The 16,124-nt window shown below is 45.2% G+C and overlaps 2 protein-coding genes across 2 annotated transcripts; both read left to right on the top strand.

The window, feature by feature from the left end:
- Positions 1–5,050: 5,050 nt before the first annotated feature.
- On the top strand, positions 5,051–6,209 carry PtA15_16A114 (uncharacterized protein; the record flags this gene model as incomplete). Its single annotated transcript, XM_053163772.1, has 4 exons — positions 5,051–5,210; positions 5,297–5,538; positions 5,612–6,029; positions 6,139–6,209. The coding sequence occupies 4 exons, from the start codon at positions 5,051–5,053 to the stop codon at positions 6,207–6,209; spliced, it is 891 nt and encodes a 296-aa protein (XP_053027763.1).
- Positions 6,210–12,918: 6,709 nt separating this feature from the next.
- On the top strand, positions 12,919–13,291 carry PtA15_16A113 (uncharacterized protein; the record flags this gene model as incomplete). The annotated part of the gene is made up of 2 exons (XM_053163771.1): positions 12,919–13,053; positions 13,115–13,291. 2 exons carry the CDS (start codon positions 12,919–12,921, stop codon positions 13,289–13,291), a joined length of 312 nt encoding a protein of 103 aa, XP_053027762.1.
- Between the last annotated feature and the right edge of the window lie 2,833 nt (positions 13,292–16,124).

The following is a 16,124-nucleotide window of genomic DNA, read 5'->3' as shown; positions in this document are numbered from 1 at the left end:
CCCAGAGGTATACATACATCTTGGCGAGATTTAATTTGACCAGCTCGCCGAGAGGAATACATACCTCTTGAAGAGATGGACTTTGAACAGCTCGCTGCAAGGAATACAAAACTCTCGGAAAGATGGATTTGTACCAGCTTGCCAAGAAGAATACATCCCTCTTGGCGAGCTGGGCAGAATACCCTCGGCGAGCTGGTTTACAAATTCAGCTCTCTGGGAGGTATTATTGAGTTTCCTCAGTAGTAGCATACTCGGCAACCGGTCATGTAGTGATAAATTGAGTTGTAAACCTAAATGAGAAACCTAATTGAATGTTAGCTTAAATAGTAATCTTGTACCGCTTCCTATTTTTTCTTTTTCTCATTCAGTTACTCATTTCTGTTTCAACTCCTCTTGCACATCAGGTGTGCTCGCTTTCGTCTCTCCTCAGTCTCGTGTCGTGTGCTCACTCCTCGCTGGTCTTCGCAAAAGGTTCATTGTTATTTCATTTCATTTCTTTCATCTCATGTTCATGAAATAAATCATTCAGTTACTCATTTCTGTTTCAACTCCTCTCGCACATCAGGTGTGCTCGCTTTCGTCTCTCCTCAGTCTTGTGTCGTGTGCTCACTCCTCGCTGGTCTTCGCAAAAGGTGTGCTCGCTTTCGTCTCTCCTCAGTCTCGTGTTGTGTGCTCACTCCTCGCTGGTCTTCGCAAAAGACCTTCTGCGCCTATCATTTCTATAGGTATGTATTCCTCCTGGCGAGCTGGTAAAAATCCATTTTGCCTAGAGATATGTATTTCTCCCAGCAAGCTTACATTTGAACAGCCCGCCAGGGGCAATTGGCTGGGGTTTCTTGGTGTACTTTTCCCTGCACAAAAAGCAACCCTCCACAATGTTGCATTGTGTGAGCAGCCTCTTGTGGATCCGTCAAGAAGTCCCCGTGACAGGAAACTTTGCGGAGGCTGGAAAGGCTTTAAAAGCTTTGGTTAAGCGCAGCCAATAGTACACTCTCCTTCACAAATCTGCTGCTCTAGTTATCGTAGTTATCAAACCTTGGCTTTAGATATTGTAACAGAATTAAAAATAAACATTTCCATTGCCTGATATCGTATTGGTATAGATAAAAAAATAGTGAGAAATTAGGTTATTGTAAAGTAGGCTAAAAAGTGGATACCAGCAAGAAAATTACCGGTATTGAGCAAAAAAACTACCATAACACTACTTTACCAATAACTGTAAAGTAGCGACCCACTGTTGGAGGAACCATTCACTGTAATTGGACGGAGAAATCAAGCGTTCAGGGTTGTCCATGCTGAATCTAGACAATCCACAGAAGTAATCAATGCCAGCATAAGAGTTAGAATTATGTGCTCACTATAGGCCAATCTAAACCAACCTACTCACCTGTGTTGGATTGTTCTGATGGCCGGCGGGGGATGTGATTGGTTCAATGATCCTTGACTGCTGGGGTGAGTTTTGGTGGTGGATGGGAGATGGATGGATGTGATGGTGGTGGGTTGGTGGTGGCAGGCTGGATGTGGATTGGCGGCGGGCCGCCTTCCTGCAGCCAACAATGGGTTGCTACATTCCGCTACATTATCTGGGTGTTCCAGTAGTGTAATTATACAAATGAGTGCCCCGCTACTTCACCGCTACTTGTAGTGGGGAATTTACATCTTGAGCCGTAGCGTAATGCCAGGAATAATTCTTCCCCCCAGAAATCCGGTAGTGTAGCGTGTTTTGGCCCTGGATAATGGGTCCACACATTTTCCATGGCTTTCAGCCCAAAAGAAGGACCCAGCGCCTGGCTAGTGCGGGCGGTGTACTCACGGGTGCTGGCGGAGTACTGGTGGGTGCCAGCGGAGTACTGGCTGGTGCCAGTAGAGTACAGGCGGGTAGTAGGTACCACCCAGTTTATTACCTTTGCCTGGTAGACAAGATTTCACACCCAGCACCGTATCCAGCACTGTCCGGCGGGTGTGAAGTGGGTACCCACCCCGGTTCCACAGAGAGATTCTCTATCCGGGGGGGAAACATCCCTTTTGGGCCCTGGTCATGCTCCTGATAGCGTAGTTGCAGTTAAACTGTAGTCAAAAAATTTGCGGATAAGTTAGTGCATAAAAATTACGTGTAAAGTAGCGGTAGCAACCCAAAATTTGCTACTTTATCATTACACTACCGCTACGGGTAGCGTAGTCACCCATTGTTGCTGCGGCCAACACTGCAAGAGCTACGCATTGCTACAAAAAGCGGTGCTTTTGCATTGCAAAGCAGGCCCCACCATGAAAAAACTGATGTGAATAGGTGTCAGGTGACATTCAGTAAAATATGCTGGAATTTCAGTGGCACTCCAGCATTACTCCCCTTGAATAACAATGGCCCCTTTGTCATCATCAGGGGGTTCTACCACCTTTCCATAAGTGTATGGTTGGACTTAAGGCTGGAGTTAGCTTCACGTCACCTGCCACCTAGTCCCCTCAGGTTTTTCATGGTGCCCCTGCTTTTTTGTATGAAGAATAGTGTTAGTGCAGCGGCTGCCCTGCTACTTAAAGCGGCAGCGAAGCGCCAGCCCCGCTACTGTAAAACCCATGTCAGCCTACGTGATGCCAAGGATATTATCCTTCTAGCTACACGTGGTGCAAAGCTAAAGATTAGAGTTATAAAACTCTAAGACAAGGTTATAAGGGATAATTCCAATGTAATTGTTGGGAATTATGGCGTAAGAAATAAGGCAATTTGGGCCAATTTGGGCCAATTTGACGTAATAAAATGAATATAATTAATTTTAAGAGGGGCCTGATAAATCAGGGGTGTTTAATCCCTCTAGAATGAAGAACTGGGGCCTGTAAACAGGTGTGGTTTAAATCCCAGAAAGAAATGGCGGAGAATCTCAAGAGAAGGGGCTTAAACTTACTAGTATAAGACCCTAGAGGCACTTGAGGTTCTTCAGGCGTGAAGTTGGGCAGTTGGAGGCGCTCAGAGGAGGTAATCTTGAGGGCAGGGTGGTTACTGGACAGCTTCAGGGCGGAAGTTGGGGCTAAAAATCACGAAAGTAGGTATTTTACCTGGCAAATCACAGGCTAATGAGGCTGTTGAAGGCGGGTAAAATTCTAATAGGTAATGTAAAGCTGGGGAATCTCCTTTTGGGGCGGAGAAAGGGCCCTTTTTATAGCCTAGGCAGGCCTCCAGGGGCGCCCAGGGGACATGGGGACACTTGTGGGCGCATTCTGAGGCAATTTGGTTGCGCTAGAAGGCGCTGTGGGTCGTGGAACCTTGGGGCTTGGATACAAGGGTTGCCAAGGACCATTTACAGAGGTTCTGCGTGATTTTACACATGCTTTACACGTCATGGGGGCTGGTTTGGGGGTTCTGTGACGCTCATTTCCGTGGAAATGTGCCACAGAAGGTACTAGAACTGGCTTCTGGGCACTTGTACACATGCAAGCAGTGCTTCATACATGTTCTGGAGGCGCTTATTAAGTGCTCCAGTTCATTTGACCTCTTCTACATATTTACTACAGTTGTAATCTACGTGTAGTGAGGCTTGGGAGAAGCTGGGGCGCTTTCTAGTATCTCCTGAGCACGCTACAAGAGTTCTTTTCAGTCTAGAATGTTTTTATATGGAATGACGTGGTAATTACATCTTGTTTGGTGTTTAATTACATGTGTACAATACATATAACACATGTAATGTTGCTATTGGGGCGTATTCTGGCCCATTCTCACTTACTAGTAGCCCAGGCGCAGTGGTTACGGGCCAGTTCATGCAATATGCATATATGTACACCTTGCGCGCGGGCTTGAGCTCTAGGCAACAGAGCACGCGGGCTTGGGTGCGCCACGCAACAAATAAAGCCATCTTTTAAACTATACACAACACCTCAGTTACGTCACTAAAACTGGGTGTAAACATATGTACTTATATATATATATGCATACAAGTGCATTCACGCGGGGCGTGATGCTCTTGCTTAAACTTTGAAGTTAGTTTACACAAGGAAGGGATAATAATTAAGGGTACGTGTAAGTGAGGTACCCTAGGTTATTTTACCCGTAGAATCAGAATCTTCTATAATATTTTACTTATTGATTACACAAAGCTAAGTAATCAATTATTTACATATGTATTTAATGTTTTTGCGTAGTTTTACATATGTAAGAGTAATAATGTCTCTTTCATATGTAAAACTACTTTTTATATTTCCATTTGTATCTTGTCACGGTGGCTCTGCCATAGTAGCCAGCTGACAACCCAGCTGTGCACTTTTGCTACTATTTAGCAAAGCAAAAGTGATATAGCGTTTCTGGTGCTTTTTGGCCACTATCCGCTTTGAAGTAGCGGCAATAGTGCAGCGAGTTGGGCGCTTTTTGCCACTATCAGCGTTGGATTAGCAATAAAAGTGCAGCGGGCGGGGCGCTGTTTGCCGCTATCAGCGCGCAAATATCTAGCCACAGGAGCACAGCAGGCAGACGCGCTTGTCAATGTCACCCACAAGCCAACCAAAAATATTTATATATAAATATATACTGGGGAGTTATTTTCCAAGTTATACTTACAGCAATACACAAGAGAATATATCTTCAAAGAAGCCTGTCAACTCCCTGGATGAAAAATTTGCTCACCCCCTTGGTCAGAAAAGACATCCAAAGCCAAAAGCAACAATGTTGGAATTCTTAATCTAAACTCATTTTCCGCTCCTCCTATTTTGTCCTACATGACATTATTTTTACTGGCGATGAAATGCCCTTTTTTTTGTACCCATCAGTGGATATGCACCATAGTGCACAATGTTAAATCAAATCTGCACTTGGAAGAAAAAAAAAAAGGACAATTATGGTATTCAAAATTGGCTTTATGATTTTATGTAAACAGTGGCATATGCAATTTTGAATACCATAAATGCTGTATGTGACAACAGTCTCGAGTTGTGTGTCCGAACTCGGACGTCGAGGGTAGTCAAGGGGATTTTATGAATTGAATTGTTGTTTTGGATAAACTAGCTCCCGCTCGACAGATACAGCACAGAAAAAACCACAACCAACACCTCCAGCCGACAGAAGACCAGGATGACCATCACCGATAAGAAATCAGCTCAGACGGTCCTCCTCATCGGCTCACCTCGCTCGATTAAAGACGGAACCTACACCGAACTCATCACCCGCTTCGACAATCAAGGCCCTTCGACACTGGTCGAAAAACAGCTCTGTGACCGGATTTCTGACGGTGGTAAGCCGGCCGGAGTCTTATCGGGAGATTACACCAAGTACTTTCGTACCTGATTCTTAACTTGACATGTCCCTTGCGTTCCCTAGCTACAAGCTTATCTCAGTCCCACTTCGATGCCATCCATCTCGTTATCGACGCGAATGATTTATCCTTAGCCAATTCATCGCACTCTCCAGCAAGTTTCCTCGACTTGATCGTCACCTCGCTCAAGCATCTCGGCCAGCTGACATGGTCAACTCAATCGGACTCAAGTGACATCGAATCTGCACTCAAACAGTCCTCTTTGCTCAATGACGTTCAGGTCGTTTCTGGTGCAGATGGATCCCAGGTCAGTCTCTGGCTCTCGTAGATCCATTTTTCTCGGCCCGAAATCTGACCCGATTGCATTCCATACATAACAGCTCGTCAGGGCAACCAAGTCTGCTCCCTCTACTTCCAACTCGGTGACGATCAACCTGCCAAAAAAGACAACAAAAGCATCCCTATGGTCTTTCACGGCTGCCCCGACCGAAATGATTGACGATTCAAGTCTGCTGACGGAAGAAGATATGAAAAAGCCAAATACCACGCCTGCCGAAGAATGTAACCCGAAAAAGGCCAAGAAGGCCTGCAAGAACTGCACCTGTGGATTGCGCGAGCTAGAGTTAGCTCAAGACGACGATCTCCCGGCTCATCTAAAAGCTCCCGGTTCAAACCTCCCCTCCCAGCCGACTGACCCCTCAAAGCTGGTAGTCAATGGATCCGCGAAAACCTTCACCAGCAGCTGTGGGAGCTGCTATCTCGGAGACGCTTTTCGGTGCTCTAGCTGTCCTTATCTCGGTCAGTCACAATTCCTTCATCTGAGCTCCACTTTGTACCCTCTCTTCCATCCGCCTTAACTTCCCAGAAACAGTCGCATTGATTGCCATCTATGCATTCATTTACAAAGGCATGCCCGCATTCGAACCCGGCCAGCAAGTAAAGCTGACAGCGGAAATGGGGGATGACATCCAGATTTAACACCTACTATAGTTTATTCACTTCCTATGGTTTCTTTGCTATCACTATTTAACTTTTCTTCCACTTGGCCGGTTTGTTCATGATACTCTTTCAGTAACTCATCTCGTTATCCCGCTTTTGTTACCATCGACAATCGGTCAATCCATCTCGCAATCACGTCTGCCTACCAGTTTTTTTTTTTTTTCTGCTTTAACTCATTCAGGTTTCCTCCGACTGTATCCACAAGTGCGTATTTCCTATCAGCTCCTGTGAGACGGGGCTCCGTAATAGGGTTTGATAAGCATCGTTACATTATAAATCTTTGTTGGTGTCCCATCGCACACACAATGGCACTGTAGCTCACACTGCCAGCAAACAGCTGACGTAATCCGGATTTCGTCGCGCTGACGTAATCCAGATTCCAATTCAAACCCGCGCCCCGGGTGTGTCGTCACCTGTTGTGGATTGGAGGACTTCCCGTCAATCTGGGAACCCAGATTTTTCCAGATTTTGCGGGGAAATCTGGGCTCAATCTTCCCAGATTTCCCTGCAAAATCTGGGAAAATCTGGGTTTCCAGATCGGCGGGAAGTCCTCCATTTCGTCACCTGCCATTCTCAGTGGCAGGTGCAAGAGGAAAGCAGGACTCCCTCGATGGCTGGTGCTAACCGGTCATCGAGGGGACACACACACCTCCCTTGATGGCCCGTCTGGACCGGCCATCAAGAGGAACACACAACATTATCTCGATGGCCGGTCAGTACCGGCCAGCGAGAGTAAGGCACTGTTTGCACTCTTGATGGCCGCGACTGACCGGCCATCAAAAGGTGACACATATACCCCTCGGTGGCCTGTCAGTACACCGGCCATCGAGACAAAAACACTAAACTCTTGATGGCCCGCACTGGCCGGCCATCGAGAGCAAAACTCTTTTCTCAACGTGTATACACATCACCCTCGATGGCCCGTCAGTACCGGCCATTGAGAGGAACATAATACACTCTTGATGGCCTGGACTGATCGGCCATCGAGAGGACATGCGCATCTTGCACAGTGACCCAACTGGTCATTGAGAGCAAAGCGCTTCACTCTCGATGGCCAGTCAGCGCAGGCCATTGAGAGTGTAGTATATTCCTCTTGATGGCCGGTACTGACGGGCCATTGAGTGGGGTGTGTATTTCCTCTCAATGGCCAATCAGTCCAGGCCATTGAGAGTGTATTATGTTCCTCTTGATGGCCGGTACTGACGGGCCATTGAGGGTGATGTGGATACACATCACCAAGAGAGTTTTGCTCTTGATGACCGGCCGGTACGGGCCTTTGAGAGTTTAGTGTTTTTGTCTCAATGGCCGGTGTACTGACAGGCCATCGAGGGGTATGTGTATCACCTCTTGATGGCCGGTCAGTAGCGGCCATTGAGAGTATAAATAGTGCTTTACTCTTGCTGGCCGGTACTGACCGGCCATCGAGAGGGTGTAGGGTGTTCCTCTTGATGGCCGGTGCAGACGGGCCATCAAGGGAGCTAGGTGCGTGTGTCCTCTCAATGACCGGTTAGCACCGGCCATCGAGGGAGTCGTGCTCTCTTGCACCTGCCACTGAGAATGGCAGGTGACGAAATCCACAACAGGTGACGACACATCCAGGGCGCGAGTTTGAATTTGAGTTTGGATTTCGTCAGCGCGACGAAATCCGGGTTACGTCAGCTGTTTGCTGGCGGTTTCAGTTGGTAGAGCATCAGCTTAACATGAATCCCTGTAGGGATCCAAGTTCGCTGATTGTTGTCGGTTCGAGCCCGGCCAGAGTCACATCTTTTGCAGCGCACGGTAATATATCAAATTTTTGTCCACTGTAGCATGTTTTTGTTTTTCCCTTGCAACAGTGTCCTTAGAGCATTTGTTTGCTTGATTTCCAAGTCAATAAGCCTGGGTTTGTGGGCAGGTTAGCTGACCAAGGCTGCTTTGAGTGGGAAGGCGCATTCATTGGGTCAGCTTCAGGCTAACTGACGTCAGAAATGCCCTAGCCTAGGGCTAAATTTCAGGTTTAGGAATTTAGCAAGCCTGAGCTTTGTTGACCAGGGTTAGCCCAGACCAATGCAATTGCGGGCCAGGTTAAGTTCTCCAAAATTGGCAACTTCCCAACAAATGCAAATACTCTTCTTTATAAGAGTTTTGTGGCAAAGAAAAGAGAAAGAACTATGATGTGTATTGCTCCACTGCAACCTCCTCTTATCTACCTGATACTCAAAATGTGTATTTTTCACACTCCACACAACATAGAGCATTTCCAACAGAGCCACCTTTGTTTGACCTGAGTCCAACTTTGGTGGCCTGGAAGGCATTTTTGGCCTTTGGCCTCCAGCAGAGCTGCCAAGGTTGTGGATCATAGGCTCCCCCTTTGGCAGCTCTTGTCAAGCCGCCATTGGTTTGCTTCCTTCCCCAGCACATTGTGTTGAGGTGGCTCATCCATTGTGTGCTTTCTGGCACAGGGGTCAGAGTGTCTAAGAACGGGTTTTGGGGGTCCATTGTGGTGGAGCACAAGGGCTTGCACACATAAATGGGGGCCAGGGATTAGAGACTTCAGAACCAGAGCAGAGCGCAGGATGTATGGCAACAGTTTTGTTGTGCCCAGGGCTCAAAGTTAGGACTAGACTTGAACCAGGCAGACACTGATTTTCCAGCAGTGGGGACTGGGGGAAGCCATGGCAGCCAATGCGGGCTACATCTGTGGATGGAGCTGGGGCAGAGGCAGCGTGTGGGATCCCAGCCATGAGCACTAGACAGGAGCATGGATATTGGGGAGAGAGAGGTTTAACAGTGGGAAATTGCACGTGAACAAAGGCAAAATATGTTGGGTGTGAGAGTGCAGCTTGGCGGATGGTGTGTGTGTGCATGTGTGAAGTGCTTGGCACATGGAAAGTGTGTGCATGTGAACAGAATTGATGGATGGCGTGTGTGGGAGGCAGGAGGATGATCTTTTTTCTCTTCCTTTCTCTGTATATTTACAGTGGGGGAGGTAGGATTCTTCCACATACACTCCTCACTCTTATTTTTATGGATGTTCAGCCCAAACCCACCCTATTATCATCCTTATATGGAAATTGACACCTTGGTTGTAAATGTAATTGAATATGATTTGTTGCTCATGGTGAAATAAATTGCTGTGTCAAATCATTGAGTACACATGTTGATCCTGTGGACCTGGTGAGGGTAGTGCTTTTTGTTGAAATGACGACCGGAGAACAGATGAGGACTCAAGGAAGAAAATCAATTGAGAAAGGCGATTTTATTTTGGTATTGTTTGTTTTGTTATTTAGTTTTATAAACAGGTTTCCCTGACAATATGTCTATTCATAGGTCAAAGCACCAACAACATCTGTGAAGTACATTGGATTTGTGAACTCGTTGTGGAAAGTCTCGTCAAATTACTATGTGAATGTAACAAAGCTTTCAAAGTTGACTGTCCATCCCTTCTACCAGATGAGGAAGTTTATTGCAACAACTAATTCATGTTCAGTTAATTCAAAGGTATGTCAATCTTGCCTAATTTTTTGAGCTTCCTCTGTGATTTTGATGTAATCAATTCTGTTAGGCCATTCTGGCAACTTTAAATCTTCAGCACAATTGCTTTGATGGAGGATGTGTAATCAAGAATACCAAGAGTGCTAGGGTCGAACGAGAAGATGTAACAATTAACACGGAAGAAGTCTGTCATTCAAACAAAACCGATTTCATTCTCAACTCCGCCTCATTCCACGCACCCAATTATCATAGAGAAATGGCTGATTTGTTTTTTACAACCATTCAACCAAGTGAAATGGTTGACGCAATTGAGGAAGGTTATAATAAGTGGACGGATCCTACCCAAACAACTCCATCAACTCTAGATAACCCAGAATTGCAACAAACAGTCCACAATTCTCATCAAGACCAGCAAACCTCTAGCCGCTTGGAGGTAGAAGATAGACCAGAAATCGACTCATCATCAACGGATTCTGAGCTTCTTGATGCATGAAAAGTTGATTTATTAGTTACTTCTTTGGTTCATTCTTTCCACATGCATTTAGAAATTGATATGTATTGTAATCTATATCACGACTTTGCAAGAACAAGGCCACTGCAATAACCAGAGGTCCAACTGCAGACAAAGATTTACTGAGCTAAGGAGGCATCCCATTTAACCCTTCCCTACTTGAGCGAGTTTGGAATTGGATGGTTGATGGGTTCATGAGTAGGGAATGTACCCCATTGACATTTTCCCTCCCCATGCAAAGTCGAAAATTTGGGCTTTATTTGCTCTTCATTTTCCTGGAATGGCATTCATACGAGGTGTATTTACCTATCAGATACTTTACATTTCCCTGGCGTCTGAAGTCGCCCTCAAATTTATACATCACCCTATATTATTGCCTATTACTTTATCCATAAACTTCTACAGTCAAGCTGCCCCCAAGCTTCAAGCCCAATGTTGTTCTCGCCAGTCTATATTGAAATAATTGGAGCATTTTAGTTGTTTCAAGATGTTCCAACAGCGAGTAATCTTGCAATGTTGCTTTCACTCCATGAGTAACTTGTCACCTCAACATTGGGTGGCCTTTATTTTCCTGCAAAGGCCGGGGTTTGCGCTCCTTTTTATTGACATAATGTCTTGGATATCAGACTGCAGCTCAGGAAAAGAAAAATAAAAACTAGGTAAACCCCGTGCCAACTATGAAATTTGTATCAAAAGCCAAGTACACTTAGTAACAATTGCCTCATTGGAAAGGGATACTGAATATATAACAGGCTTTTTGCTTGTTGCGGGTGGGTTTGATCCTCAACCCTCCCATCAACATATCATATATCCAGCAGAAAAAGCGTTCAATTAAAATTAAGCAGACCGTAACTATCCACAAACCATTTCATGATGGATAACTCTTTGGGGGCTCTTCCCAGTCGCCTCACACTCAATTAAGACATGGTCCAAGTCTGCTTGGCTGGTTACTCATTAAAGGTAAACATCAGGGGATATAGGTCTTCAATGGGAATTGAACTCTTGACCTGGTGATTCCTATATGAATTTGAAATTGGGGGGCTGGACCAGTGGTGAAGTGCTGGTTAGTATTGGTGTAGCACGTCTACCCGCTGTGCGCAATCTTGACTAGACTCTGCATAAATGCATGGGAATCTGGAGATGCAGAACAGTTGTGCTCAGCTTGTCAGCTGGGCAGAATTTGTTTTTGCACATGTGACTATTTCATTAGCAAGGTAACTATGGCCCTGAACTACACTAAACTGCATAGTCCATGAATCCATTGCAGCGAGCGGCACACTACGCTACCTGCTAAGGTTACACGAACTTAACATAAGCCCTCGTCCCTGCTGCGGCCGGGGGGGGGGGCGCCCCCATTTGGCCTGGGAGAGATGCATAGCATCGAGATCTCTCCCGCAGGGAGAGGACTTACAACTAAAAAGCACATGTTGGCCTGAGAGAATCTGAAACTTTGGGTGGTGGCCAATGTCATCAACACCTGCAGACCGCTCTTTTTGACCAGTTCTTTTTTGGTCTTCATGATTTGAATCTTGTATTTCTCTTAACTAAACTGTCTACTCAAATTCTTGGCAATCCATCCCCCTCATGCCCAAAAAAAATAGACAAACTTTCAGATCCTTGGCCGCTTGCTCACAAGGCCATGGCTTTTTCCCGTGTTTCTTTTTTTCAAAGTCACCCTCTTTTTTCCGACCGTTCGGACTTTTCTCTCAACCGCTCTTCTTTTTTTCAACCATCCTCTCGAGGATCACAGCCTTCTTTGATTTGGCAAAGAGGTTGTAGTACATCTCCGAGATGCAAGACTTCCCGCAACCCGTCCCGGCCATCACAAATGTGTGCCGTCCTTCGACTAGATTCACCACTGCATCAATTTGGACCGGCTTTGGTGGCTCGTTTTCAGGGTAGCGGGGTAAGCAGTAGGCAACTGACTGAACTTGGAGATTAGATTTCTTCTATGTACCGGTGATAATGGTGAGGGATATTGGGTCGGAGTTCTTGATTTTTACTGTCTACCTCCGGATTTCTTTTTTGCCGGTCGATCTTTTTGTTTCCGTTATCAATCTCTTTTTCTTTTTTTGCCTGCCACCTCTAATACCTCTCTCAGTCGCCTAATTAATTCTTTCACATGCATTCCCTTTAATTAGAGGGGTATGGCATTATTCTCCGATCAGTTAAGGTCAAATTAAAATTTAATTGACCAAAAGAGAAAGTAGTAAAGGACCAACAAGATTCTCAAAGGAGGGTGTTTTCAAAAAAAGATAGAAAAAAAACAAAAAACAATGAGAAAAGGCTGCCTATGTACACCACCGCTCGAATTCAAGCGGTGGTTGACGTGCGCCCCACGGCGCAGTCGGGGTCTGGTCGGCCCAGGGGGGCGCCAACCTGTGCGCCCCAAGTTCGACCGCGGGCGCGCAACCTGGTCGAGGATCAGTCGGGCCCCCTTTGGCCCGACCCATCCAGCTCCGCTGGCGCGCCGACTCAGCCGACATTGGCATGTCGGCTGAGGTGGGATTACCAGCCCGTCGGATGGGTTGGCCTTGGGTCATCCTACCAACCCATCCCCGTCGGGGCCAGCGTGCCCGGCGGAGGCTGGTCGGCACACCGTGAGGCCAACCAGCATAACAGCTGGCAGTGCTCTGAGCCCGCCCGCTGCATTGAAGCAGCCACCAACGCACCCGACGCCTCACCGACACAAGCACAAAAAAAATGTCACAGCCTAAGCGATCGAGCACTCCCGACGCCGGGGCCAGCTTCACGCCGCCAACGGCCGAGAACCGGGTTCACGCCGCTGTGGCTGACGCCGAGGGGCCACCCCGCCGTCCTGCGCACAGAATCTCACCGGTATGTATCTTTTTTTACATCCACACTTCCATTCTAACCTCGCATTTCCTCCTTGTTTCAGACCAATACCTCCCCGCGTCAAAACTTGCGACGAAGCCGTCGTATCTTCGATCGAAAGAACGGCTCCGGGAGCTTCAGTGTCTCGGCGAACTACCTCAGCCTGGCGGAGCTGAAGAAAAACGCAAAGGCCGAAGAATCTAACGCAAAAGCTGAAGGATCCAAACGACCTCGCCATTAAGGCGTTCAGCCCCCACCGCAATTGTTCGAGTCGTTGGCCAACCAAGAACAAGCCGAAAAAAAAACTGGTGTATTAATGTACAATGCAAAAATAATGTATCCTTAACGATGTAGCTGTACAACTTGTTCGCTTTACATGAGATTTGGATCAACAGTTGAAGACGACACCAACGCTTTTGTCCTCTTCTTAGCTTTAGTCTTTTCCTTTTTCTCTGTAACTGAACACCATTTTTGAAGGCCATTGTGCATAGTTTCCACCCACTGGAGTGGCTCTAACGTCTGGATGGCAATATCCGAGATTTTCCTGTGAGCAGCCGACGACGAAAGCGAGGCAGCATTGATTATAAAGTGTTCGGTGTCTTCGTGCGTTAGTTCAAGAGTTTTTTTATTACTCTTTCTTCTCTCGACTATCGCCGTCCTTGTCGCCGTGAGCTTGCAATCAGCACGGCGGCAATTATGTTGAACATTCAGGCCGCTCGTAACGGCCTACAGGGTCCGAAGAGACATACATCAGTCTAAAAGCGTGTATAATTCAGCAAACCAAACTCAAGCGCACCGAAGATTTCACAAACAATGTTTTCGGGGTTCTTTGGATCTCCCTCATCTTGTAATCCAAGTTTTCGTCCCTTTTTTGAAATACTGTGGTGTGAATAAAGAAAGCGCGCAAATGGGAAGGCTTTTCGACAATCCAGATGGATTTAATGCGGCCAACGTGAGTTTGAGAGTTATCCAGCTGAGCTCCATTGAACTGTCAACAAATAAAAAGATTCAAACAAATCAATTTGAGTCTGGCAGGAATAGGAAATTCAATTGATAAATACCAAAATAAAATAATCCTTCTTGAGAACTTGCTTCTTGGTGAGGTTCAATTCAGAGATTTGACTGATTTTGTGGCCAGGAAATGAATTCTTCAAGTCTTGAGGAGTTTCTAAATTATCACTATCTAGTACTAACTGTTTCTTTATGGTGGGATAATTGGTATTTGGAAAGGATATAGAGTGATTATAGCCCAAAGTTTGCTGGATTAAGGGGTTATTTTTAAATATATCTGTGACATGTTTGGAAGCTTGAATGAATTTTTGTTGTTTTTTGTCAAAAAAGAAACCAGCAGAGAGAATTTGGCGGAAAATGTGATAACTGCTGAATGTAATAGCTATATCTTGACCAGGACTTTGGCGGTTGGAGTGAATTGAAGCATTTCTGAGAATACCATTATAGCTTTCAAATAATTCCGTCGAAACAAGACAAGGCGGACCAAAGCGGAGGATAGATTCCGGAAGATGAATTAACATATGGAATTTGGCTTTATTTACCCATTGGGCGGAATCTTCAATGATTTGATTTAAGAATATATCAATCAAATTGCGCATATCAGAAATATACGCATCCATATCTTCAATATGAGTCTGGAAGATTAAAGAGCCCAGGAGACAGAGAGAAGACCAGAGATTGATGTCGGATGGAGTCATGAACTGGAAAAAGATGAAAGGCACGGCTTGGAGAATTATTTTGAAATCTTTACCAACAAGGCTTGAAGAATATTGCACCATACTGGTGGGTCGAATGGAGGGGATATTTAAAGAGAATGTGTTGAAAGAATACCATAAGGCCAAGAGTTCTTCTTTCTGATTTGCGTTCAATCCATTCATAAAATCTCTGAATAAATATTTTACTGCACCAAGTAAAAAGACGTGCAATACCTCAACCGGTGGATCTTTAACCATGTCAAAACCTGAAGAAGAAATAAACAAGAATAACACAGTCAGATATAAATACCAATTAAACAAAGAAACAGAATAAAAACCTTTGAGCTCCAAAAATTGATTAAACATTTTATTATAACTGTGTTCTTCCAAATCCAACAACTCTTGCGGAAATTCTTGATTCATATGATCTGGTAAGTCTTCGCCGTCGTCAAGTGAAGCAAGCAAAGCAATCTTCTCCGCCTTGAATTTGAATATTTTTTCGGACTTACTTTGCGCACTGCGAAAAGCTCTTCGCGCACTGTGCAGTGCGCGAAGTTTGCAAACACTTCGCGCACTGCGCGTGAAGGGCGCAACTTTTTCAAATTATTTTTTGACCAATCAATAGAAAAGCTTATTTTTGTCCTCTGTGAATTTATTTGGAGTTTTTTGAAGCTTCTCTGTATGCTTAAAAATTCCACCAATAAAATAAACAAGTACAGTCACTTGGGGACCTGGAATCCATATTCCCACCAGTCAAAAAATCCAAATAATTTATTGAATCATGATACATATAAATTCAAACTTTTTAGAGTTTTTTGGCCACTTTGTGCAAGAATAAGGCTTTCAAAAATTAGGAAAGTTAACCACTTACTGGCGCATTTTGGCATATCTTGAGAAAAAGTTACTGGTTTTTGAACGCCTTGTCCTTGTACAAAGTGGCCAAAAAGTTCTCAAACTTTTAAATACATATTTAATATGATTCACTAAATTATTTGGATTTTTTGGCCTGTGGGAATATGAATTCCAGGTCCCCAAATGGCTGTACTTGTTTTATTTATTGGTGGGATTTTTAAGCATACAAGGAAGCTTCAAAAAACTCCAAATAAATTCACAGAGGACAATAATAAGCTCTTCTATTGATTGGTCAAAAAATAATTTGAAAAAGTTGCGCCCTTCACGCGCATTGCGCGAAGTGTTTGCAAACTTCGCGCACTGCACAGTGCGCGAAGAGCTTTTTGCAGTGCGCGAAGTAAGTCCGTATTTTTTTGCAGAATTTTCGATTAACTTGATCACGCACACCCAGCTCCGCAGATTTTGCATCTTGTTTGTCAAGATTTTTAGTTTCTTTTGCGAATATCCAGAGTTTTT

The sequence above is a fragment of the Puccinia triticina genome, chromosome 16A (genome assembly GCF_026914185.1).
Source record: "Puccinia triticina chromosome 16A, complete sequence".
Taxonomy (NCBI): domain Eukaryota; kingdom Fungi; phylum Basidiomycota; class Pucciniomycetes; order Pucciniales; family Pucciniaceae; genus Puccinia; species Puccinia triticina.
Note: the sequence above shows the minus strand (reverse complement) of the source record. Positions and strands in the feature narration are given on the sequence as shown.